The sequence below is a fragment of the Protomyctophum parallelum genome (assembly GCF_964188405.1).
Source record: "Protomyctophum parallelum genome assembly, chromosome: 18".
NCBI lineage: Eukaryota > Metazoa > Chordata > Actinopteri > Myctophiformes > Myctophidae > Protomyctophum > Protomyctophum parallelum.
In genome coordinates this window covers 13,014,763-13,041,567 of record NC_139716.1, presented here as the reverse complement: position 1 = coordinate 13,041,567, position 26,805 = coordinate 13,014,763, and the positions used below count along the sequence as shown (strand labels likewise).

The window sequence follows — 26,805 nt, the reverse complement described above, 5'->3', positions numbered from 1 at the left end:
CAGCACGGCACCCCCCCCCCCTCTCTCTGCCTTCTCAAAGCTCTCTGTATTACCATGTGTTGCTGTTGGGTTGAATGTCTGTCTGTTGAAGCCCAGCAGTAATGTGTGTCAGAAAAAAATAACAGAATGAAAATAAATTTGCAAACAACTCTAGCCCATTTTGGGCGGGAACCCCTTTTGGTGTTATAGCATTATGTTATGCTTTTAGCTATTGAAAAATAGCAGATCTACAAGCTCATAGCGCGCCACCGAGTGGCGCGCTACGAGCTTGTAGGTCTGCTATTTTTGAAAAAACCGAAGAACGACGGACATAGAAACATAGCTTTTTCAGAAAACTGTCAGGATGTATAGAAGACATTTTTAGAATCTGATCTCAGGTCAGAATGGAAAACTGTCAGGATGTAGAAGACATTTTTAGAATCTGATCTCAGGTCAGAATGGAAAACTGTCAGGATGTAGAAGACATTTTTAGAATCTGATCTCGGGTCAGAATGGGCTAGCCTCCCTTTTGAAGCCTGACACGGAACACGAGCCACACAGCTCTCTCACCAGGCAGTCACCAGCCCTCGAGTGGCATTGGTTGTGACATACCCCCCCGCCACCCCCCAACACACGCACGCATGCACGCACGCACGCTGTCACTGAAGCAGTCTTCCCAGCGGCTTCATTATAATATATGATATGGCTCTTTTTCCGACTGTGAAGGGTAGAACCCCAGAACCTTCCCATAACCCGGAAACCTTCCGTAAACCGGTGAAGTTCTGACTTTGTTTCCTTAGTTCCATGTTTGTTAATCCATTTTTGACCTGAGATCAGATTCTAAAAATGTCTTCTACATCCTGACAGTTTTCTGAAAAAGCTATGTTTCTATGTCAGTGGTTCTTCGATTTTTTCAAAAATAGCAGACCTACAAGCTCGTAGCGCGCCACTCAGTGGCGCGCTATGAGCTTGTAGATCTGCTATTTTTCAATAGCTAAAGCATAACATAATGCTAACACCAACACTTAAAACTCATTCTCTGCCAATGACGACATTGGACGATTTTTTTTTCTTTTTTCATAAGCCCCCACACCGCCCAAAAGATGACTTTTGTTTTTAGTTTTTTGAGTGGTGCAACCACTCCAAGGAACAGCAATGTCTGTGACTCTCTCTGTGTCCGCCTATGTGACGTTAATGAGCATGAGTATGTTCCAGTAGGGGGCGCCAAAAACGGAGAGACAGTGCTGCACTGTTGAGAGAGAGAGAGAGAGAGGGGAGTTGCAACACTCGGTTCACACGGGTGTGATTTCTTTTTTACCACTAGATGGTGCTCTTCACTAACCTATGATTCACCGTTTGAGTCTCATTGAAACCAGGAGCCAGTAAATCACACAGAAACACAGCTCCCACGAACCCTTTTTGGTGTTTTATAAGCATTATGTTATACTTTAGCTATTGGGGGAAAAATAGCAGATCTACAAGCCCGTAGCGCGGCACCGAGTGCCGCGCTACGAGCTTGTAGATCTGCTATTTTTGAAAGATCGTGAAAAAACGCCCCTCAAATCTTTGAATATACTATTTCAGAGCGAACGTTTTTAACTCAAATCTTTGCTTCTGGAAGGTCCCTGGAACAACATATTTTCAGATGGGGGGGGGGGGGGGTCCGCAGCCAAATACAGCTAATTCTGGGAGTCATTGACATGAAAAAATGGTTGATCACCACTGACGTAGAAACATACGTAGGGTTTTTCAGAAAGAAAAATGTTTTTGAATCGTCCTCGGGGTCTAAATAAAATGTGTTAAACGCCTCTATCTCCACTCCTGTATTATTGAGCGGTGCCTATAGCCGCTCGAATACGCAGCTGTGTGTGTGTGTGTGTGTGTTCGTTTTCATGAACGGGTTGCGCTGCTGCCTCCTGCATTATGTGCGAATTGGAAACGGGTGGTACGCAGGGCCGTTCAGTGACTTACGACGAGCGCTTCCAAACTCCAACACTTAGAAAAAATAATCACCTGCGCAGAATTTATTGACAGTCTACGGGGGATTTTTATGAAACAAACGCTTTGCAGTTTGAAAGAGGGATAATTCAAGCTTTCCCTACAGCTGCAATGTTGGTTGAGACGTCGTTGACGTCGAAATAAATAAAAGAATATTTTGAAATAATATATATTCAAAGATTTGTGCCACATTTTCACGATTCTTCAAAAATAGCAGAACTACAAGCTCGTAGCGCGCCACTCGGTGGCGCGCTATGAGCTTGTAGATCTGTTATTTTTCAATAGCTAAAGTATAACATAATGCTTAGTTAAAACACCAAAACGGGTTCCCATCCAGAATGGGTTGTTAGATTCAAGCAGATCGCAAAAGCAATTTGGATGAATTGCAGTCACTGGATGGTATTGCAACTCTTAACCCATTGACTGCTACCATTTATTGAGAAATTAGGACCTAATTCACGCCAGCATTTTTTTAATTTGAGCTCTTATTTTGAAAAGCCACATTTTGCCTCAACCGGAAGTGAGCTTATCCCTGCCAGCTTTACGTTGCCAAGACAACCTTTGTTTACATGATCGAATCAATGCCGGTACATATAGCACTCCACAACGTCGGCTCTGTGCCGTCAAAGAAACGCTGTTTTGACCAAAAATGCCATCTGGGACAAGGAATAGGAGATACAGGCGATTGAAAGAAACGGATTATGGCGACCGCGATCTAATATGAACGATCCAGTGCAGTGCTAACAACACTGCTAGCTAACCGGCTAACGTGAGTAGCATTATGGCTTGATCGATCATATGCACTATAAAAGCGCAATTGCCACGGCAATGGCAGCAAGGTTTATTATCAAATTGAGGCTTTGATTGCCGAAGGGCTTCGGCAATGGCAGGAAGACGGTTAAGTTTCATCCCATTATAATAAAAAAAAAGATCTAGTGTTGCAAATTGTGGCTAGAAATGACGATACTGACTCCACAATATTGCATTGTCCACAATTCCTTAGAATATCTTCTAGCCTCATATCCACAACATCAATATAATGGATATATTTCCCATCCCTGTATGGGACATTTTCCAACTATTGTTTATAATCATTTCAAAGCGCGGCACTGTTTTGAGGGTTGGTTTGGCATGTTTTGAACATGTGCCACATTCCATTCGTACAGTGTGTGTTTCTGTGTGGTGATGGAAGTACATGAATTGCCACGTGATTCTAACCCATTTAGACCTGAGGACGATTCTACAAATCTTGTCAGTTTTCTGAAAAACCCTCATGTTTCTAATGACAGTGGTTCTCTAACATTTTCATGTCAAGGACCCCCAAATATATATATGTATTTGGCCGCCGACCCCCATCTCAAAATCTGTAGTTCCTCCCCCCCCCCCCCAGATTTGAGTTAAAAACGTTCGCTCTGGCCCAGGCGGTGACGTAACCGTCTAAGCACCCGACTGGTAATCCAGTCACAGTAGTGCCGCAGGTTCGACTCCCGAGCCCGACACGGCCTTTAATGCATGTCTTCCCCCATCTCTCTTCCGTTTCCTGTCAGCCTACTGTCTGTCCCTTCAGAAAACCAATAAAAAGGCGTAAGCCGCAAAAAAATATCTTAAAAAAAAAAAGAACGTTCGCTCTGAAAGAATATATATTCAAAAGATTTGCGCCGCATTTTCACGATTTTTCAAAAAAAATAGCAGACCTACAAGCTCGTAGCGCGGCACTCGGTGCCGCGCTATGAGCTTGTAGATCTGCTATTTTTCAATAGCTAAATCATAACAACTCTTAAAACACCAAAAGGGGGTCCCCGTTTCCGTCCAGAATGGGCTATAAACTGACCTCTTCGTCCAGCCCTGTAGCTGCGCCGCCACCCCCGCCGTCTTCCCCAGGCGGGACGTCTCTCTGAATCCTGCTGTTCTCATTTCCAACAGGTCGTGGTGTCGACCAACATCGCAGAGACCTCCCTGACCATCGACGGCGTGGTGTTTGTAATTGATCCCGGATTTGCCAAGCAAAAGGTTAGCCTCCCCCCCCCAAACCCCCCAACACACACACACACACACACACACACACACACACACACACTCTCTCCTCCCACCTCCCCGCCTCCTTTCTTCACACACACACACACACACACACACACACACACACACACCCCTCCATGATTCTCTTTTATCTGCTGCGATCATCTGCTTCTGTTGCCTGAGAATCCCCAGATAAACACACAGTGCTGCTCTAACCCACCTGACAGCAGCAGAGATGGAAAAGACCGTTATTTATTCCGCTGACATTTCTGCAGGCTGCGGCCAAGTCATACACCCATGGCTCAATCAGGGATGATGCATGCGTGTGCGTGCGTGCATGCACGTGTGTGCGTGTGTGTGTGTGTGTGCATGCGCGCAATGTCTCTGCTGGCTACCATCTATGTATCATTATTGCGTTGGTGTGTGTACATTGATTTTGTTGTTGTTTTTTCCCCCCCTCGTGAGTTGTGTATTCAAATGGAATGAACAACGTTCCCCTGACGAGCTCTCAGACTTGAACCAAATTTAGCATGACGTCGAAATTAAAAACAAAGTCTACTAAATCATGACAGTTTTCTGAAAAGCCTCATGTTTCTGGATCAATGGTTCTCAATATTTCATATTGTCAAGGACCCCAACAATTATATGTAATTGGCTGCCGACCCCCATCTGAAAATATGTTGTTCCAGGGACCCCCCCCCAGAAGCAAAGATTTGAGTTAAAAACGTTCCCTCTGAAAGAATATATATTCAAAGATTTGTGCCACATTTAAGATTTTTCAAAAAAAATAGCAGAGTTTAGCTATTGAAAAATAGCTCGTAGAGCTTGTAGATCTGCTTGTGAGCTTGTAGATCTGCTATTTTTCAATAGCTAAAACATAACATAATGCTTAAATATTGTGCCTTCCCCTCCCTCCAGGTCTACAACCCGCGCATCAGAGTGGAGTCTCTGTTGGTGACGGCCATTAGCAAAGCGTCGGCGCAGCAGAGGGCAGGACGTGCCGGGAGGACGCGCCCGGGGAAGTGCTTCCGCCTCTACACGGAGAAGGCGTACAAGACGGAAATGCAGGTGAGGTGACAGACAGACAGGCAGCACCTGAAACATGACCATGTGGAACCTATAGGCGTCCCTACACTGGGGGGAGAACATTCGCCCAAAATTAGGGGTGCACGATTATGAAATCATGACCGATATCCGATATGTGTAGGGTCATATCTGCCGATATATAAATATTCTGACCGATTACGATATTATACAGAGGACCACAATGGAAACAAGCCTGGCCTATACGCTAGGCTGGGGCTTGGCCCAAAGCCTGTTCATAAAGTATTCAATCAATCAATAAACAGCATATACTCTTTTCCAAGTGTCTGTTTTCACAAAATAATTTTGCTGGTGAAAACCGATGAAATAATCTGTATTATGTTGAGACCGTTCCGATATTGATATGGCGTTTTTATGGCCGATTCAGATTAATCATCTTATGTGATCCTGGGCTCTACACACCCTCCGCCAACCTGGGGAGAGCAACGGACTTGAACTCATGCCTGAGTGTCCAAGTTTCTCCTTGGATGTAGGACGTGGAAGGAACACGTTATTCCAACCAGTTCCTTTCCCCTCCATCAGGCGCCCCGGCTGGCCAGGGGGAGGCAGTCAATATTAATAACAATAAATGCGAATGCAACACATTATGAGCTTGTAGATTGGCTATTTTTGTAAAAAAATAAGAACACCAAAGTATGAGGAAGAAAATTAGGTCATTTTAAGTGACACCAGGCAATTCACAGGCCCATAGAGTTGAGCCATAAAAAGCGTGCATGGCCGTTTATGTTATACAATATCTCTCCACAAGCTGTAATTCAGCTGAGTGACTGTAGTGTTCCTGAGTGCTCTGGCTCCCCCACACACACGCTGCCCAGCCAGCCACACACACACGCACACACACACACACACACACACACACACACACACACACACACACACACACACAGCCAGCCACACACACACGGCCCCTTTCTCATAACCTGCACGGCAACACTAGACACCCTGTGACAAATGAACCTGTGGCAGCCAGGTCCTACGCTTTTTAACAGGCTAATTTTTTCATGTCACGCTGAATGGCAACGGGGATTTTTTTAAAGCGAGTTTAATAGCCCTTCAAACGCCCTAGACTTCCCCTGTCTGTGTTCGCGTTAACGTGAGTGACACCTGAGGAGATAATGGGATCTCTGACTAATTCATTTTGATTTGTTCCCTCCCTGGGTCGTTTCCCCCCCTTCACCTGGGGGCGGCGGGCGGCGGTGGCTCAGGGCTAGAGTGGCCGGATGGTATAACCGCAAGGTCGCCATGGTTCGAACCCTGTGGGCTCCCCCAGAGTTACTGTCGAAGTGTCCTTGAGCAAGACACTGTCTGAACCCCTAATTGCTCCTGATGTGCTGGTTGCCTTGCATGGTTTCCGCCGCCATCGGTGTGTGAATGTGTGCGTGCGAATGGGTGAATGTAATCCATCCATCCATCTTCAACCGCTTATCCGTAGTCTGGTCGCAGGGGCAACAGCTCCACCAGAGAGCTCCAGCCTTCCCTCTCCAGAGCAACAATAGTAACTTCCTCCTGGGGGATCCCGAGATGTTCCAAGGCCAGTGAGTCGATGTGTGTCCTCCAACTGCGCCTTGGTCTGCCCCGGGGTCTCCTCCCAGTGGGACGTGATCCTTGGTCTGCCCCGGGGTCTCCTCCCAGTGGGACGTGATCCTTGGTCTGCCCCGGGGTCTCCTCCCAGTGGGACGTGATCCTTGGTCTGCCCCGGGGGGTCTCCTCCCAGTGGGACGTGATCCTTGGTCTAGCCCCGGGGTCTCCTCCCAGTGGGACGTGATCCTTGGTCTGCCCCGGGGTCTCCTCCCAGTGGGACGTGATCCTTGTTTTGCCCCGGGGTCTCCTCCCAGTGGGACGTGATCCTTGGTCTGCCCCGGGGGTCTCCTCCCAGTGGGACGTGGTCCTTGGTCTACCCCGGGGGGTCTCCTCCCAGTGGGACGTGATCCTTGGTCTGCCCCGGGGGTCTCCTCCCATTGGGACGTGATCCTTGGTCTGCCCTGGGGTCTCCTCCCAGTGGGACGTGATCCTTGGTCTAGCCCCGGGGTCTCCTCCCAGTGGGACGTGATCCTTGGTCTGCCCCGGGGTCTCCTCCCAGTGGGACGTGATCCTTGGTCTGCCCCGGGGTCTCCTCCCAGTGGGACGTGGTCCTTGGTCTGCCCCGGGGTCTCCTCCCAGTGGGACGTGATCCTTGGTCTGCCCCAGGGGTCTCCTCCCAGTGGGACGTGCGTCGAATGGGTGAATGTAATGCGCCTTGGATAAAGGCGCTATATGGCCCAGGCGGTGGCGTAACCGTCTGGGCACCCGACTGGTAACCCAGTCGCAGTGTGCCGCGGGTTCGACTCCCGAGCCCGACACGGCCTTTACTGCATGTCTTCCCCCATCTCTCTCCCGTTTCCTGTCAGCCTACTGTCTGTCCCTTAAAAAAAAAAAAAAAAAAACAATAAAAAGGCGTAAGCCGCAAAAAAAAAAATATCTTAAAAAAAAGGCGCTATATGAATTGACCATCTACCCCTCCCCCTCCTCTTATCTCCCTCTCCTCCAGGACAACACGTACCCAGAGATCCTGAGGTCCAACCTGGGCTCGGTGGTTCTGCAGCTGAAGAAACTGGGCATCGATGACCTGGTGCACTTTGACTTCATGGACCCTCCAGGTTGGCTTTCCTTAACTCACGATTTCGCAACCCAGTTTTTTTCACCCTGTGCCAATTATCTGGCACAGGGTTTCCCTGACCGGACGTAGAGCGTGGAAGGAACACGTTATTCCAACCAGTTCCTTTCCCCTCCATCAGGTGCCCCAGCTGGCCAGGGGGAGGCAGTTTAGAGACCAGGATTACTGCATGTTTTTGTGAGTGTATCTACCCTAGGGGACACGGGGAGAACATGCAAGCTCCACACTTTCCACAATAACTCTTGTTGATTTGCGAGAAACCCTGACGACGGCTCCTCTTCATTAAACTCACGCTGGATTAAACGAGACTAAAGACGCGTGGATTCAAGTTCTCAATCGCTAAGATTGATTTCAGTCAGTCTAAAGATTATTGGAAGAGTATTAGAAATGCGTGAAAATGGTGTGGTGTGCAATCGAGTTGCTTTTCACCGATTGACCCTCTGACCAACCAGGAAGTGTAGCCAGAATTGTTGCCAGACAAATAATAATAAATAAATAGAACGGTAGTATACTTTACTCTCCTGACAGTCAGAGGAAAAGAAGTGCTTACGTTATTAAGCCAGGAGTACACTTTGCTGTCCTCATATCCAGGGCAGGCCACAACTAGTTTTCACTACATCCAGAGCTGGACTCACCCAGTCAGTCATGCTTTACAGAGTAAAAGTGGCTATATCTTCCCGGCACCCCGAGCTTCTATTTTGAAAGAAACCCCGCCGCTGATTGTGTTAATAAACAAAGAACCCCATTATGTTCAGTACGAGAGTTCAGCGTAAAACTAACAGATGCAATTTGTTTGATACTAAAAACCAACGACTTCTTTGAACTGGATCCCAGGAGAGATACCGTTAATTTGAATTAAGCAAAAAACTTTAAACATTGCTAGCCTTGGTTTGGATAATGGTGTCTTCCTTTATGAATAAAAATGCAGTCTTGGCATTACAAGGCGCGGCTGTGAAGTCTACAAATCCCTCATTCAAGCGTAGTTGTTTGATGAATAATATCAAATGTGGGTCGGCTGTGTGTCACCAGGGAGCTGGAGAAAAATGCATGAGTGAAGATAAAATGATGTTGGCATATAGCAAACACTGCATACCAAATGTTAACGCATTCTGGGCGGGAACCCCTTTTGCTGTTTTAATTAAAGTGTTATGTTATACTTTAGCTGTTGAAAAATAGCAGATCTACAAGCTCATAGCGCGGCACCGAGTGCCGCGCTATGAACTTGTAGGTCTGCTATTTTTTTTAAATCGTGAAAATGCGTCACAAATCGTTGAATATATTATTTCACAGCGAATGTTTTTAACACAAATCTTTTGCTTCTGAGGGGGTTCCTGGAATAACATATTTTCAGATGGGGGTCGGTGGTCGATTACAATTAATAAATTGTTGGGGGTCCTTGACTTGAAATATTGATCACCACTGATACAGAAACATGAGGTATTTCAGAAAACTGTCCGAATTTAGAAGACATTTTTTTAATTTCGTCGTCGGGCCAAAATAGGTTAAGGGACTTGACGATAATGGCAGTGAAAGATGAAGACAACGCAGCACAGGGTTCTCGTGTGCGGTTTTTATTTCACCAAACCCTCACGCATACAGTACCGGGTATAATACTTCCCGGTTCAGTCCATTTTGCTGCTTTTTTTGTTACAGTGGGGATGAAAGTCAGTAAGTTGTAGGCAGGGAGTCACTTCTGGCCGGTCGGTCGGCCGGTCGATGTATGTTTGGGGCTGTCTTCTTCTTCTTGTCACATTCACTCCTTTTATTCCCTGTTCATCTGCAATGGGTTGGAGCCTGGCCAAGAAGCATAGGGTGCTCTGTCTCCTTTCCAAAGTCACACACAGACACAGCTGTAGCACCGTCTAGCACACCATGGGTTTAGCTACTCTTTCTCTCCCCACCTCCCTCCTCCCTCCTATAGCCTCCCTTCAGTCCTTCCTTTTCCAGTCTTAACCCATTTAGGCCCGACGTAAAAAAAAAAAAAAAAAGATTCTAAATTCTGACAGTTTTCTGAAAAAATACCTATGTTTTTGTATCGGTGGTGCTCAATGTTTCATGTCAAGGACCCCCAAAAATTGTGTAATTGGCCGCCGACCCCCATCTGAAAATATGTTGTTCCAGGGACCCCTCGGAAGCAAAGATTTGAGTTAAAAAACGTTAGCTCTGAAAGAATTAAAAGATTTGCGCCACATTTTCCAGATTAAAAAAAAATAGCTGACCTACAAGCTGAGTGCTGCGCTATGAGCTTGTAGATCTGCTATTTTTCAACAGCTAAAGCATAACAAAATTATATATATATTCCACTGTTACGTTCTTAGCTTACGCATGTTTCATGATAACTACTTTTTATGTATGTGATGTATGCCATGCTTTTTGTTCCTTCTCTGGATTAAGAGCGTCTGCTAAATGCCTAAATTGTAAATTGATAACATAATACTTAATAAAACACCAAAAAAGGTGGTTCCCGCCCAGAATGGGTTAACCTCCCCCTCCACTCCACTCCTTTTTCTGTCCGTAATATAGTTTTCATCTCACCTCTGAGATTAAACCCATCTCTCCCCATCCGCTGTGGCAAACGCCATTTTGAGAATGAAATTGGTTACATCAATAGCAGGCGCTATCACCTCGGCTATTGCCTTCCCTTTATATTCCTCCAGTGAAACGTGACTGACCCTCCCCCGCCCCACCCCCTCCCACATCGCTACCACTCCCCCCCCCACACTTGTATTGGCCAATACCAATACAGGTCATGGTGATTAAGGGGAGAAAAAAGGTGGATGATTACAACTTAATTTGCTTACATGGAGCAACGTCTCGGTCTCCCAGAGGCGCTGTAAGTCATCCTACAGAGAGATACTTCCACCAAGCTACTAAATAGTTACTGGGCTGGAAGGAAGCTGGCTCTGATTGGACATAAAGGAATGAAAAGGCTACGCGATTTCCACACGTCCACCTTCAGGGGCATCTAGTTAAAGAGTCGATCAATTTGGCACGCCGTGAAAGGAACACCTCTTTTGAGTGAATGGACAATGGCTGCTTAGTATAGGAAGAGGTAGCAGTTCTCCTGGAGGGGAGAAATGGTGGAGTTGGGATTGGATTGTTTTATATTTGTATAGTATTTAAAGAATGCCAAATGGCCTGTTAACATGCCAGATGTATTGATGTTCTGCGCCTCCTACCCACCACACTAACGCAGAGCAGACACTGGCCTCAGTTAATTAGAACGTCAACATGCATTGGTCTAGGTTAGGAGCTGAGATCCTATTTCCTTTATATATCCACATTATCGGCTTGCTTCCTCTCGTAAGATGCTGCTGGCTGGTTGGTTATCAGGTTATGGACTCCCAGCGGTCTTAAATCAGCCCAATGTGTCTCTATTGTGACAAGATCCTTTTGTTCTCTGATTTAGAGGCCTCCTTCTTATCGACGATCAAAGATAACCCGCCATGAATGTCATTGGCTTCTAGTCTTCTTTCATTTGAGCCGATTCATTGATCTTAATGAAGAACCTTGAATTCCCCCTCTTACCTTGGAATGTTCAAACACATGCCTGGTCTTTGGTTTATACCTCAGCCCCATGGCTCGATATATATAAAGCACAGAAGTGTCTAGCTAAGCTATAACTAACCAAATGTACTACGAACCAAAAATAAATCGGTACCATTTACCGGGAGGACTTGGCTGGTTGGGATTCATTTGCCGATGTGACATTTCCAGGAGAAGTACATTTCAGAGCCAATGTGGTTTAACTCATTTTGGACTGAGGTCGATTAAAAAAAGAAGGCTTCTAAATCCTATCATTTTTCTGAAAAACCTATGTTTCTATGTCAGTGGTGCTCAACCTTTTTCATGTCAAGGACCCCCAGAATTATCTCTATTGGGCCATGGACCCCCATCTCAAAATATGTAGTTCCAGGGACCCCCCAGAAGCCAATAGTTTTGTTGAAATATATATTCAATGATTTGTGTCGCATTTTTACGATTTTTCAAAAATAGCAGATCTACAAGCTCATAGCGCGCCACTCGGTGGCGCGCTATGAGCTTGTAGATTGCTATTTTTCAATAGCTAAATTATAACATAATGTTTAAAACACCAAAAGGGGTTCCCGTACAGAATGGTTTAATGCACCTTTAGCCTTTGCATTCCATTGATCTGGCCCTTGGTTAATATATCGGGATTTCTAGCTGCATGGAGGCAGTCAATATCTTCGTTCTGATGAGGTGCGTTGCGTATAGATTGTATTTCCCCACTGCTTCATCATGCTAACAGTGCGTGGAACTCAGATTCTCACCTGCATATCCAGCCTTTAGTGTAGTAAATAACCCATTTTGACCTGGGGACGATTCTATAAATGTCTTCTAAATCCTGACAGTTTTCTGAAAAAAGCTATGTTTCTATGTCAGTCGTTCTTCGATTTTTAAAAAATAGCAGACCTAAAAGCTCGTAGCGCGCCACTCTGTGGCGCGCTATGAGCTTGTAGATCTGCTATTTGTTCAATGGCTAAAGCATAACATAATGCTAACATAATGCTAACACCAAAAGGGGTTCCCGCCCACATTGGGATAAATGCCGCTTGGCTAGCACTCACTTTGTATAAAAAGTACCTCCTAGATGTCCCAGATCGATATTTTTTTCATCATGAGAAAATATCTCTCCTTGCTGTGTGTGTGAAATGGATTTATTTTTATTTATTTTAGGGCGTTGGAGGCCACCCCGACCGGCGCCCACATGAGAGGAATGAAAGCAAAAACAAATGCCTTCTCTTTTTTTTTGCCAAAGCTGGGAGCTAATTTTCAGTTAACATGCAACTGGTCATTAGGCTTCAGCTCAGCAGAGCCAAAGGTCAATAATTGCATCTAGAGGAAAAAAATCTTTTAACCAAACGATGGAAGCCTTTTGTGTGTTGCGCATTAAGTAGAGGGTTCCCCTGTAATTGCATTAGAGTTGTTTTGAATCGGCAGAGCGGAGGATGAAAAATGAGCCACACCACCATGACTACTAAGTCACTCTGCGCACACACACACGCACGCACGCACACACACACACACACACACACACACACACACACACACCTGGAGCCTCCCTACTTTGATTCACCTCAGGTTTGTGTGTTCTTGACCTGTCCTAAAACGGACCCACAACTCACGCCTCCCAGTGTGAGTTACATGCTGGTGCTTTTGTACTGTTTCTTTAACCCATTTTAGACCTTAGGCCGAAAAAAAGGCTTCTAAATCCTGATAGTTTTCTATATCGGTGGTTCTCAAACTATTTAATGTCAAGGACCTCAGAAACTATATGTAATTGGCATCTGAACAGATGTTGTTCCATTCCCCAAAACCCAATTTCCTTCGGTTTTCGGCAATACACCCGCCAAGTGTGAAGTTGTTGGGGCGAACAGTTCTCAATGTATGCAAAAGCGATTGGAGATGGAGAGTTTTGCAGAATTTATGGATATATTTGCCTCTTTCCTCCTTTCCTTCTTTCATTACAATTTACAATTCAGGCATTTAGCAGACGCTCTCAATTCCAGACAATACAATAAGCAAGAACAAAAAGCATGGCATTACATCACATACATAAATAGTAGTTATCATGAAACATGCGTAAGCTAAGACCGTAACAGTGGAATATCTATATAATGAAACTATTATGTACTATGAAGTGCTATGACTACATACAATGCAATTCTCGTGCTGTCTACATAACATGCTATAAGTCTATCAAATGCTATCTAATTCTATATAAAGTGCTATCTAAGGGTAAGTGCTATGGGCCACGATGGAGTCTGAAAAAGTGGGTTTTTCAGACTACGGCGGAAGATTGGGAGTGAGGCTGCAGTTCTGACTGTTCCTTCCTTCCTTCCTTCCCTACCTCCAGCCCCAGAGACCCTGATGCGGGCGCTGGAGCTCCTCAACTACCTGGCGGCGCTCAACGACGACGGGGACCTCACCGAGCTGGGCTCCATGATGGCCGAGTTCCCCCTGGACCCCCAGCTGGCCAAGATGGTCATCGCCAGCTGCGAGTTCAACTGCTCCAACGAGATCCTCTCCATCACCGCCATGTTGTCAGGTAATGCTCGGGACGGACAGCGCCCACTTGTGGCCAGGTGTTGAGCTTCACTAGAAATGTCCCCCGATTGCTGTTGTTGCTCATAATCCTTTTTCGCTCTACGAAATGACCCCAATGTTTCTGAAAAAGGTCCTTTTCCGTAGATATCCTTGTGCCCTGTGGATGCTATGTCATGTTGTTGCTTTGTCTGAGGTTGACTGCTATTGTCTTAAACAATCAAGGGGCGGCGGTGGCTCAGGGGTAGAGTGGCCGGATGGTAACCGCAAGGTTGCCAGTTCGAATCCTGTGGGCTCCCCCAGAGTTAAGTGTCGAAGTGTCCTTGAGCAAGACTCTGAACCCCAAATTGCTCCTGACGTGCTGGTTGGTGCCTTTCATGGTTTCCGCTGCCATCGGTGTATGAATGTGTGTGTGAATGAATGAATGGGTGAATGTAATGCACAATCTATGTAAAGCGCCTTGGATAAAGGCGCTATATAAATGCACCACTTACCAAACACAGGGTCACAAACGAATTGGACTGGTGGGAAATTGAGGACTCATCACACAGGCCTATAATGTACAGTCCATGGTACAAAGTTAGGTGGTTTCTTGCGTTCCTGTGAAATGTTAACTTGGCCCCGTATTGAAGTGTCATCGTTTAAACAGTCCTCTGCCTTTTTAAAGCAAGTCACACCACAGAAATTAAATTCCAGCACGGTCAGAGGCTAATGGGAACTTTACTGAGCTCAACTTGATGCAGCCCTAGCAGCGAGAGGAGGAGAGAGAGTGAACCTGGAGGGTGTCGGTTAATATTTGTCAGGCGGGGACAAAAAGTGTGTCCACAGCAAATTAATAGGTATAGTGCGAACAGCACCAATGTGCCGCAGCAGTAATTGCACTTTAGCCTTGCCAAAGCAAGAATGCTGCTGCTGCCCGTTGAGATGAATCTGACAACACGTGAAGCGGAGTTAGTGAGGCGAGCTCTGTGAGAACGGGGGGAAAATGGACTTAACTAGCTGTTTCTGACATGGCGTGTTAGAACAGGTGTGTCAGGAAGGCGAAGGGGTTTTTTTTTTCTGCTGAGTTCGTTACCGCGTCAGCAGCAAGACGCACAGCCAAGCATGTCCCACAGCCGCCACGGAGCTCGAGGGCTCGATAAATAACCATTAAAGCCACGATCTAAAGATGTTTCTGACGTTTTGGGGATGGTCGGAGCAAGTTGTTGGGACAGCAAGGGATGGGGGTCTACTCCACAGTTTTGTTTTTGCCATGCCATAATACCCCATTAACCCATTTTGGGGCGGGAACCCCTTTTTGGTGTTTTAAACATTACTAGCCCTTACCCGTTGTGAGACGGGCGCAGTACCCCCCTTTTGGCCGCGGGGGGTACTGCACCCTGGGTGCGTTTTCGCTTTTTTAATTCACTAATAAATGCATTATTAATCATTAATGTGTCAAATCAAAAAAAGGGCTTCGTTAAGACCTCCATATTATTATGGTCAATGCCACTGTGTGGGAGCGATTGGTGCAGGCGGTGAGGAGATATGGCGGTGTTTCTGACACACACACACACACACACACACAGACAGACATTGACTGAATTATAGTATGATGTTATAATTTAGCTACGAGCTTGTTAGGTCTGCTATTTTTGAAAAATCGTGAAAATGTGGCACAAATAAAAAAATTCAGAGCCAACGTTTTTTAACTCAAGTCTTTGCTTCTGGGAGGTTCCTGGAATAACATATTTTCAGATGGGGGGTCGTGGCCGATTACATAACATTTTTGGGGGTCCTTGACACCACTGATACAGAAACATGAGGTTAAATTTCGACGTCAGGCCTAAATGTCTTAACAGGTTTAGAGGCAGAACCAATTGTTGTTTTTTAGCATTAAAGGTAGTTAAAATTAGTGTTAAAAAGCTCTATATTGTGATAGTACTCATTGCTATATAGTGTTTGTTCAGCTTTTTATTGAACCATTTTGGACTGAGGACAATTCTAAAAACGCCTGGAAAAACTTTAAAATATTTATATAGCAGCGTAATCTTTGAATACTGTACGTACTGTACAGAACGCCCAACATTTGAAAGTATGAGTAAAGTATGCAGTAAAGTGTAGTTGTTAAAGCTGCACTGGAGAGAGTTCACGCTCCACCCACGTTGTTTTGGTGCTACTCTACACTACTGATAAATGTAAATCTACAGCCCAGAATGGGTTAGATCAGGAGAAGGGCTGATATTTTTTACGCGTTCATAACTTCAGTCCCCTCGGCGTGATTTAGCCTCTGATGAAACGCTGCTGTTTGGCTTTAAAATATTGCATAATGTAGCATGAAATCCTCGGGACTAATAGTTGCGATGATGACTCATCAGAGTCTAGCAAAACTAAGAGAGCATTTTTTTTTGCTGTACTGCTTTTGCCCAGTGCTCTTGCATTACGGCAGAGAGAAGGGCCTCGCCGGTTTCAAGGGTAGACATTAACCCATTTTGACCTGAGATCAGATAAATATGCTCAATATTTCATGTCGAGGACCCCAAAGATTATATGTATTTGGCCGCCGACCCCCATCTGAAAATATGTTGTTCCATGGACACCCCTCAGAAGCAAAGATTTGAGTTAAAAACATTGGCTCTGAAAGAACATATATTCAAAGATTTGCGCCGCATTTTCACGATATTTCTAAAATACGAGCTTGTAGATCTGCTATTTTTCAATAGCTAAAGCATAACATAATCCTTAAAATACCAAACGGGGTTCCAGTCCAGGGAAATTTGCCACTGGGCCTTTCAACATCACTGGCCCCCGCCATAGTACCTAATAATGATAATAATAATCTGAATTTAGGTGTTTGGGTTAGTGCTTTTTTTTTTTTTTTAATGGAATTTGTTTTTCTGGCCCTAGTAGGCAAGTGGAAGTTGTGTCTAAATAGCAGGGTTGGTTAGACATACCAACAGTCCTACAGCCATTAGTTAGACAAACCCGTGCTGCAGGTTAAAAATCACCCGTGCTGCAGGTTAATTAGTTAATTAGTTAGTTAGTTAGTTTAATTTATTGTCCACGTGTGGAAATTTGTCAGTTACAGCAACAGCAACAGCAACAACACTTAAACAATAATTTTCTCATGGCAAAAAAGTGCAGGACAACAGTGGCAAATACACTGGAAAAACAACAAATCTAGTGAGACATCATTTATTGTATCATTTAGTGCCTTAATTAAATGTTACGGTTAGCTTTTGGTACTTTGTACCGTCTACCAGAGGGAAGTATTTCTAACTCCCTGTTAAAAATCACCCGTGGCTCCCTGTGAGGTTAGTCAAGTCAATTCAATTTTATTCATATAGCACATTTAAAATGACAGCAGTTAATTGACCCAAAGTGCTTTCCAGAGAACAGGTAGACCGTAGTCTATCCACAGTGCAATAGTAGAACATGTAATACAATCATAAAACAGGCCAAGCAAACAAAATAACAAAAACAGTGACCAACAATAACTTCACACTGTATTATAAAAGCCAGACTAAAAAGGTGTGTTTTCAAATTGGATTTAAAAATCTCCAGGGTTGGGCTATAAGACTCGATGTGGAGTGGAAGAACGTTCCAAAAGTGTAGGTGCAGCTACAGAGAAAGACCGACCCACCTTTTGGTTTTCAGATTTAGAAGGGTTAGGGTTAGGCTTTGGGGAGAGAGTGTCTTACTGTTGGCTGGCTAGTAAACCCGAGTCCATTTATATAAAGTCTATCCCTGGGTTTACTAGCAGCAGATGACCACATACTGTACTCCATAACTAAGTGATCTTTCCCAGTGAACACAACAGAGGTCTTATAGATCTATTCTCGTCCGTGTGGTCAGTGACTCTCGTTTCCTTCCTCTTGGGACGTCCTCCTCATAGACTGTAAAAAAACATGGATCAGGTCTGATATGGACGTAGAATGAAGCCTGTCAGTCCTTGAATTGTAAGTCACCATCTTTCTAGATCCGTTTGGGCCCAGCTGGCCATTGGCTGGCCCAGACAACGAGGCGGGACTTCCCCCCCTTCTTCTTAGTTGGTTTTTATTTTGACTCGAGCGGGGGGGGGGGGGGGGGTGGATCCCAATCATAGACTGTAACGGTAGCCACGCCCCTCCGAACATACTCGACTTTATGGTAATTTTTTTTTAAATAAATGGGACCATAATTTTCCAAAAAAGAATATTATGACATGAGAAATGAGACTTTAAACTAGTGACTGGAAGCAGAAAATATTCATGACCACGTTTATTAAGGTAATACAGGTCTAGGTGAAGTTGGGCCCAAATACATGGACCTCTATGGAGCTATGGGGGTTTTTTTGGGCCTAATGACAGCGCCACAACAGGCCATTATATGAACTTTTCACTTCAGGAAGTCAGGATTTCCTACTGGCTTCAGACACTATTACCAGCTCAGTGGCCTTGTGGTTAGAGTGTCCGCCCTGAGACTGGGAGGTTGGGGTTCGGTCCCCGGCCGGGTCATACCAAAGACTGTAAAAATGGGACCCAATGCCTCCCTGCTTGACACTCAGCATCAAGGGTTGGATTGGGGTGTAGGTCCCTGCGACATACTAGCGTCATGTCCAGGGGGTGTACTTGTGCATCAAGCTGCCTCACGCTACAGAAACAGGACATAGGCTCCTGCCCCCTATGGGCCTCATGGCTCGGCAAGGCTACTTACTGACTTTTACTTACTCTCAGACACTACTAGCTTCACTGCCCCCCTGGTCCTCCACCATCCATCCATCCCTCTTCCAACACCCACCCACCCTTGGCCACACACAGTGCCTTGTGGCGTGTGTGTGCTCTCTGTGCCTCAGTGTGTGACAGACCTGAGGCCTTGTTCCTCCTCTGTGGGAATGCCTTGACTCATCCCTATGGGCGGCTGTGTTGGGGCCCATACCAACCTTGTTTAGTCCCACAGTGCTTTGTCTCTCTGTGGGAATGCCTTGACTCATCCCTATGGGCGGCTGTGTTGGGGCCCATACCAACCCTGTTTAGTCCCACAGTGCTTTGTCTCTCTGTGGGAATGCCTTGACTCATCCCTATGGGCGGCTGTGTTGGGGCCCATACCAACCCTGTTTAGTCCCACAGTGCTTTGTCTCTCTGTGGGAATGCCTTGACTCATCCCTATGGGCGGCTGTGTTGGGGCCCATACCAACCCTGTTTAGTCCCACAGTGCTTTGTCCGGCCCACGGAGGCTAAGAAGGCGGCCGACGAGTCCAAGATGAGGTTCGCCCACATCGACGGGGACCACCTGACGCTGCTCAACGTCTACCACGCCTTCAAACAAAGTACGTGAACCCCCCCAACGTGATAAAGAAAATACATGTGCAGTGGCGTGTTTAAGTAAAATGTAGAAATACTCTTATTAACACAATTTCCACCAGCATTAATTAATCACTCGATAGCGTATTGCCAAGGTTTTATCGCGCTTAACACATACTTTGAAGAGCCAAATATCCTAACCGCATGTTACAATGACAAAATGCTGTGTGTGTCTTGGCCGGTTGTTGTTCTCTCAGTCGGTGGTGAAAAATCCCGACCGCGAGTATCACAGCGCCTGCTACAGACCGTTGAAAAACCTTGTCTTCCCCAGAAACGGCGCAATGAATGTCGTTTCTGAGATAGAGGGCTTTGAATGCAGCCCATAGAAGTGGTTGCGTGCGCATCGCGGCCACTCTCCCACTTGGAGTGTTACGCTAACGAACGGTAGCTAACGATTCGATCGGATACAAACATGCATTAAAGAATATAAACCCTGGAAAACGTAGGTTCCAGGCCTGGCAGGCTAGGGTATTAATTTAACCCTACGGTTTCGCCAGGATGGCGTACTCCGTGTTAAAAGTAAATGTCCGGAGAATTCAACATTTACTTACATTTACGTACAAACGCACGTGATGGTGTTTCATGCGTTTCTGATCCCAAACGATGTGTCTGTCCTCTGTCTCACACAGACCACGAGTCCACTCAATGGTGCTACGACAACTTTGTCAACTACCGGTCTCTGATGTCGGCGGACAACGTCCGCAGCCAGCTGTCCAGAATCATGGACCGCTTCAGCCTGCCGCGGCGCAGCACGGAGTTCAACAGCCGGGACTATTACATCAACATCCGCCGAGCGCTGGTCACCGGGTTCTTTATGCAGGTCAGTAGGGGGCGCTGGTCACCGGGTTCTTTATGCAGGTCAGTGGGAGTTACAGTAGCATTTAACCCATTTAGACCTGAGGACAATTTTTTATTTATTTTTTACTTAAATTTTTATCCCACGATTTTGTAACCCAGTTTTCTTGAGGACGATTCTATATTAACAGGTTATAAATTATTATAAAATTGGTACAGTAGGCCTATGCATTATTTTTCTTTAGAAACAAGGCCAACTAATTATAATAAGCAGACATGGCAACACTGCTGGTTGACTAATGGAGGAATGAAGGGAAAACAGCGCCCCCTAAAGTCACAGATCACTGCTGAAATCTTTCTCTATTTTGGGATTTCTGGTTCAACAAGTTTCAAATGGTCATATCTTCTTCATTTCCCCCCCAATTTCAATGAGCAATACATCATATGAAAGGTTACAGTGTGCAGTTTCATAATATGTAAAGAACTGAAAAATGACCATTGCCCCCTTGTCAAACTACTGTCCCCGGTCACAAATGTCTTCTAAATTCTGACAGTTTTCTGAAATTCCTGTTTCTGTATCGGTGGTGCTCAATATTTCATGTCAAGGACCCCCAGAATTAATATGTATTTGGCCGCCGACCCCCCCATCTGAAAATATGTTGTTCCAGGGACCCCCTCAGAAGCAAAGATTTGAGTTAAAAAAATGTTCGCTCTGAAAGAATATATATTAAAAGATTTGCACTACAATGCCCAAAAGGGGTTCCCACCCAGAATGGGTTAATAAGTGAAGGTGTTTTGCTCACCAAAGCACATATTTCTCTATATGCAAGTACAGTATTCATTTGCAGCTCTGGAAAGGCTGATAAAAGAAATGGAATTGAAATTGATTGTTCTGATCTAAAGTCACGTAACGTTTGAGAAAGTGTCAGGGGGACAAAGTACTGCTCAGATGTGATGCACATAATCATATTTCCTATAATATAATAATTCATTATTTTAAGCTCTTGGCTTAAAATAATAATATCTTTTTGGAAATCTCTATGGGGAAAATTGAATGGGCTTTGGATCGGTGGAACCACAAAATGGCCGCCACTGTTGAATTTTCATTTTATTCATGTCATATGAAAGCAGGGAATCATAGCTTCAAATTTACATATTGGTTGATCAGTTTGAGCCACCAGTTTTGGAGATATGGCTTATAGAGTAATGTCTTGCAGAAAACAGCGAGTTGAGAAAACAGGCTTGAAAGGTTCACTTCTGTGGACTCTTAACATTACACCTATAGCTACATGTTTAAGCATTTATTTCATATTTATTTTAATTTCAGCTCTGATATTTATTTCAGACATGCTCTAGTATGTGAAGAGTCTGCCTGGCTGAGTCAAATCTGGTCACATTTGTAAAGAGTTGAACCTGATTATAAAACTTTTCATCGTGTACATCAGGTTTCCCCCCCATGTTTTTACTGTATTGATATATGTGGTAGATGCAAGTTGGTAATCTATATCTTATTATCTTGGAGAATATGGAGAAGAAATGCATTTTATTTCCAACTACACTTTTTGGTACGTTGTCATGCTCACCCATCTAAGTGTTTGGCCTGGTTTAAACTCCATCCATTTCACACAAAGGATCTTGTTAGGATAATGTGTTGAATTTATGTTTCTCGATTGTGTACAAAGTTATTTGCGCTCTACTAATAAAAAAGTCACAGTGGGATGATCATTATAATGGATGGACCCCCCTCTAATGTGTGGGCTCATGCACATACAAACACACACACACACACACACAAACACACGTGCACAGTTGGTTGCATTTAAACATAAGAAGAAAATCAAGTCAATTTGCTACCCACTCAGGGAAATAAATGGCATTTTGCAAGAACCCATTTTCTCGGCGTAACCTGAAACAAGCCAACCTGACAACTTGAATTACGGCATTAATATTTAAATATTTGTCAACATTAACCTTTATCTCTGTGACAAATTTGCGCCTCATGTTGGGGTTTTCGGGGCATTTGAGCTTCACATCTTTGTTTGGAAAGGTCTTTATTGAGACTGATTGCCCCGTTTAATCACAACAGCCCCTGTCTGCTTAAGCCATTCTGGGCGGGAACCCCCTTTTGGTGTTTGAAGCATTATGTTATACTTTTAGCAATTGAGAAATAGCAGATCTACAAGCTCATAGCGCGCCACCGAGTGGCACATATATTTTTGGGGGTCCTTGACATGAAAATGTTTGAGCACCACTGACAGAAAAATAGGGTTTTTTTCTGAAAACTGTCAGAATTTTTGAAGATATTTGTAGAATCTGTTCCCAGGTCAAAATGGCTTAAGCAATGTTCTCTAAAGAAACAGACGAAAAATCACCTCTCAGTGGCCAGCTGAAAACAAGTTATGTCTTCATTGTCTCGGGTCTACAAAGTAGTCTCTTGGCTCGGCACCATTAGTGGTTGTGTTGGGGGGTCAATTTGATTAGAATACCCACTGCAAGGTTGTTAAAGTAATCTATGACAAAGGCTAGTCACCCCCCAGTCGTCATTAATAAACTGGAAGTGGATGTGGAATTAACCTTGATGGTAGTAGCCTTATTTTAAATCATCCACACTGTTGTAGTTGGGACATTCTGGGCGGGAACCCCTTTTGGTGTTTTACGCATTGTTATACTTTAGCTATTGGAAAAATAGCAGATCTACAAGCTCATAGTGTGGCTGTGGCACAGAGTGCCGTGCTATGAGCTTGTAGATCTGCTATTTTTGAGAAATTGTGAAAATGTGGCGCAAATCTTTGAATGTATATTCTTTCACAGCGAACGTTTTTTAACTCAAATCTTTGCTTCTGGGGGGGTGGTTCCTGGAACAACATATTTTCAGATGGGGGGTTCGGCGGCCAAATACATAGATTTCTTTGGGGTCCTTGACATGAAATAGTTTGAGCACCACTGATATAGAAACATGGGGTTTTTCAGGAAACTCATACTTTAGAAGACATCGAGCTCAGGTCTAAATGGGTCAGACATGAAATAAAACATTCCTGAAAAACGAAAATTCTGATTATGGTCAATCACACTATTCAATACATATTGCTTTAACTCTTTAGATGTTTCTGCCGTGAGCTGGCACCACTACTAAGACTGGTGTGCGTTTAGCATCCTCCTGCACAGTGTTTTGCCTTTCCTCTAGTGCCACCATCATGTAACAGACATGTCTGTTTTTAGCGCTACACATAATCACAGATCTCCTTTGATCTCTCTCCTATCTGGTGCTGTGCTGCAGATCGCCCACCTGGAGCGTACGGGACACTACCTGACGGTGAAGGACAACCAGGTGGTCCAGCTCCACCCCTCCACGGTTCTGGACCACAAGCCCGAGTGGGTCCTCTACAACGAGTTCGTCCTCACCACCAAGAACTACATCCGGACCTGCACCGACATCAAGCCGGAGTGGTGAGTTCTTCTGTCCAAATCAAATACTGTCGTTGGAGGGGACTAAGGATTTGCTGCTTTTTTTTTTTTTTTTTTTTTTTAAGATATTTTTTTGCGGCTTACGCCTTTATTGATTTTTTAAGGGATAGAAAGTAGGCTGACAGGAAACGGGAGAGAGATGGGGGGATGACATGCGGTAAAGGCCGTGTCGGGTCCGGGAGTCGAACCCGCGGCACACCGCGACTGGATCACCAGTCCGGTGCCCAGACCGTTACGCTACGGCCTGGGCCAGGATTTGCTGCTTGTGCATGTTCACGTATGCACACGGTGGCTCAGCGGTAGAGTGGCCGGATGGGAACCGCAAGGTTCCCAGTTCGAACCCTGTGGGCTCCCCCAGAGTTAGTGTCGGTCGAAGTGTCCTTGAGCAAGACTCTGAACCCATAATTAGGGATGCACCGAAAGGGAAATTCTTGGCCAAACCGAATATAGGAAACATTTGGCCGAAAACAGATTACCGAATAGCCGAATATGTTTAATGTTATATATGTTTTTTTCCTACCATTGCTGTCATGGCCGTACCTTAAAGCTACCTTATTATGGCAAAAGACATGATTATGGCAAAACTTAACTTAAATAATAATCACTATTATGTGTCCATAATACATTTATTGAGCTCTTTTGAATGCATTAATTGCATACACTATTCGGTGATATATTTTCTTCCTATTCGGGCCGAAACCGAATAGGCCGAGAATGCATTTTTTTAGCCATTTTCTGCCGACGAATATTCTGTGCATCACTACCCCTAATTGCTCCTGATGTGCTGGCTGGTGCCTTGCATGGTTTCCGCAGCCATCGGTGTATGAATGTGTGTGTGTGTGTGTGTGTGAATGTGTGAATTGATGCACAATCTATGTAAATAGTTAGATCATTTGTTAGATATGGTGGGCCATAATAAATGCATGCACACACTTTTAAGACTAATGATGTCTTCCCTCCTCTCCTTCCTCAGGCTGATCAAAGTGGCTCCTCAGTACTATGAGATGGGTAACTTCCCTCAGTGTGAGGCAAAGAGACAGCTGGAACGCATCATCGCCAAGTTCTCAACCAAGGAATATTCTCAGTACTAAAACAACACGATAGTGTATAGGATAGGGTACTAAAACAGTACCCTATGCTATACTGTACATGATAGTGTATAGTTTAGGGTACTAAAAACAGCGTCGTCATCCTCTGTACAAAGTTGAATCTGAACTCTTCATCCTGAGCACTCTTTGATTTATTATTTTTCATTTTTGAATTATATTTTTGTCTCACTCTGTATTGTATTATTTTCATAACGACTGCTGAAATCTGTCTCCTGTTACCATTAAGGGCCATGTCTTGTCATTTTTGTGTGAGACTAGGTGTGTGTGTGTGTGTGTGTGTGTGTGTGTGTGTGTGTGTGTGTGTGTGTGTGTGTGTGTGTGTGTGTGTGTGTGTGTGTGTGTGTATGTGAAGTAGGGGTGATACGACAAATGGTTGACGATATTATTAATTTAACAAAATTAAATCTGTGTGAAACATGTGGATAGTGCAGGTTATATAAATAAGTAAACAGTGATTCTCTGGCAAATACATGGACATTATATTTGAACACATTTATGCACAAACCCACACCTTGACATGAACACAGAGAATACACACTTTCATCAAGTGTAGCGATATTGCACGGAAAAGTAATTTAACCTATTTTTTTCCCCCTTAAAATAATTGCTAAATACAACGTACTTAGTATTGATACAATATTACAATTGATGCATTGCAAAACAATTCGATACAGATTATTTGCATTGCGAATTTGCGATACGATACAAAGTCAAACGATAAGGATATGTTGCTGTTTTACATATCAATACACTTCGATTCTTGAAATTAAAACAGTTATACTATATCGTTGCACCCCTAGTGAGCACCATGTGAAGGACGCCATCAGGAACGTGACTGCTCACCGTGTCTGTGTAAAAGCACGACCATTCAATGTAGATATCAACATTCCTCTTGTGAAAATGTTAATATGCTAATTTGAAGAGCAAAAATTATCTGTAATAATTAAACCTCGCTATCACGTCAGTTTAATTGTTCATGTCGTTTCGCTTATAATTGCTTGAAGTCCAAGCAGGGGGAGCTGTGAGTGTGATTGGATGTTAATTATTTTGTATGCATTTTTGAGATGTGGTCATTGGTCAGATTTCTCTGTCAACCATTTGAAATTACATTAAACTGCCTTTGTAATAAAACATGCCTATTTTTTTTCCCGAGGCTTTAGAATTATATTGCTGTACAGTACAGTATGTCTCTTATAGTTACTGTACATTCCCCTTGCATGTGTTCATCTCGCTGTGAGATCATGTCATGAAGTTAACGCATTTTAGGCGAGAACCCCTTTTGGTGTTAGCATTACGTTATGCTTTAGCTATTGAAAAATAGCAGATCTACAAGTAGGTAGATAGGTAGGTATCTAGGTAGTAGGTATACTTGTAGGTCTGCTATTTTTGAAAAATCAAAGAAAACTTTCATTTTCAAACAGACATTTTTAGAATCTGATTTTAGGTCAGAATGGGTTAAATGTGCCAAATCGTAATCGCTTCCCTGGTTGTTGAAGGGGGGGGTGGGTGAGACCAGACTAATGTCGTATTTTCGTTTTTTTGAGTGGTGCAACCACTAGACAGCTGTGTGTGTCCCTGGGTCGGTCTGTCTGTCCAAGCACGGAAATAGCATTCTAGCGTTTTGTCCACCAATTGTCACTGTTGCACAGCCCAGAGTGTAGAGTAGGAGAGTAGCGACACACTTTGATCTGGCCACAAAGCGGGTGCCTATGGGCTATACAGTAGTTCCACACATTGCTCCTATGGCTGGAACTATCCCATTGAGGTAGAATGAGCACTTCCACATTCCGTTGTTAGAATGGGAGTCAAAGTTAGTGTCACCGCTCTCTTACTATATTTCTCTGGCACAGCCTAACACACAGACACACACAGGCCAGCGAGGAGGGCTTGTACAGTACAGGATGTACAGTACAGCACCACTCACTTCAGATGCATCAGATTTTTTTTTTAAGCGTAAAAGGGTAATGTAGTTAATAAAGGGTGTTACGGTAGGTGCTTAGACAGGATACAACGGTTAATGTCAATGATTGATTACTTTATAAGGCAGAAATAGGGGGGCACGGTGGCACTTGGCACAGTTGGTAGTGCTGTCGCCTCACAGCTAGAAGGTCCTGGGTTCGATTCCTGCTCGGGACGCTGTGGGTGCTGGCGGCGTGTTTTCTCCTCCGCATCATCAGTGCCCATACCCGAAGGCGGGGTTGGCGAAAGGGCCTTTCTGTGTGGAGTTTGCATGTTCTCCCTGTGTCCCCTAGGGTAGGTACCCTCACAAAAAACATGCAGTAATTTCAGCTATTTGAAC

The 26,805-nt window shown here is 44.5% G+C and overlaps 1 protein-coding gene across 2 annotated transcripts in view; it reads left to right on the top strand.

Moving 5' to 3' along the window:
* dhx15 (DEAH (Asp-Glu-Ala-His) box helicase 15) overlaps positions 1-25,625 on the top strand; it is a 61,770-nt gene extending 36,145 nt beyond the window's left edge. For both annotated transcript variants that reach the window (XM_083788629.1, XM_083788628.1), the window contains exons 7-14: positions 3,901-3,987; positions 4,912-5,061; positions 7,625-7,733; positions 13,629-13,820; positions 18,981-19,103; positions 19,767-19,957; positions 23,210-23,379; positions 24,371-25,625. In XM_083788629.1, coding sequence (XP_083644755.1) covers positions 3,901-3,987; positions 4,912-5,061; positions 7,625-7,733; positions 13,629-13,820; positions 18,981-19,103; positions 19,767-19,957; positions 23,210-23,379; positions 24,371-24,488 — 1,140 coding nt within the window. In that variant the 3' untranslated portion in view covers positions 24,489-25,625. The remainder of the gene's footprint in view (positions 1-3,900; positions 3,988-4,911; positions 5,062-7,624; positions 7,734-13,628; positions 13,821-18,980; positions 19,104-19,766; positions 19,958-23,209; positions 23,380-24,370) is intronic.
* Positions 25,626-26,805: the final 1,180 nt, after the last annotated feature.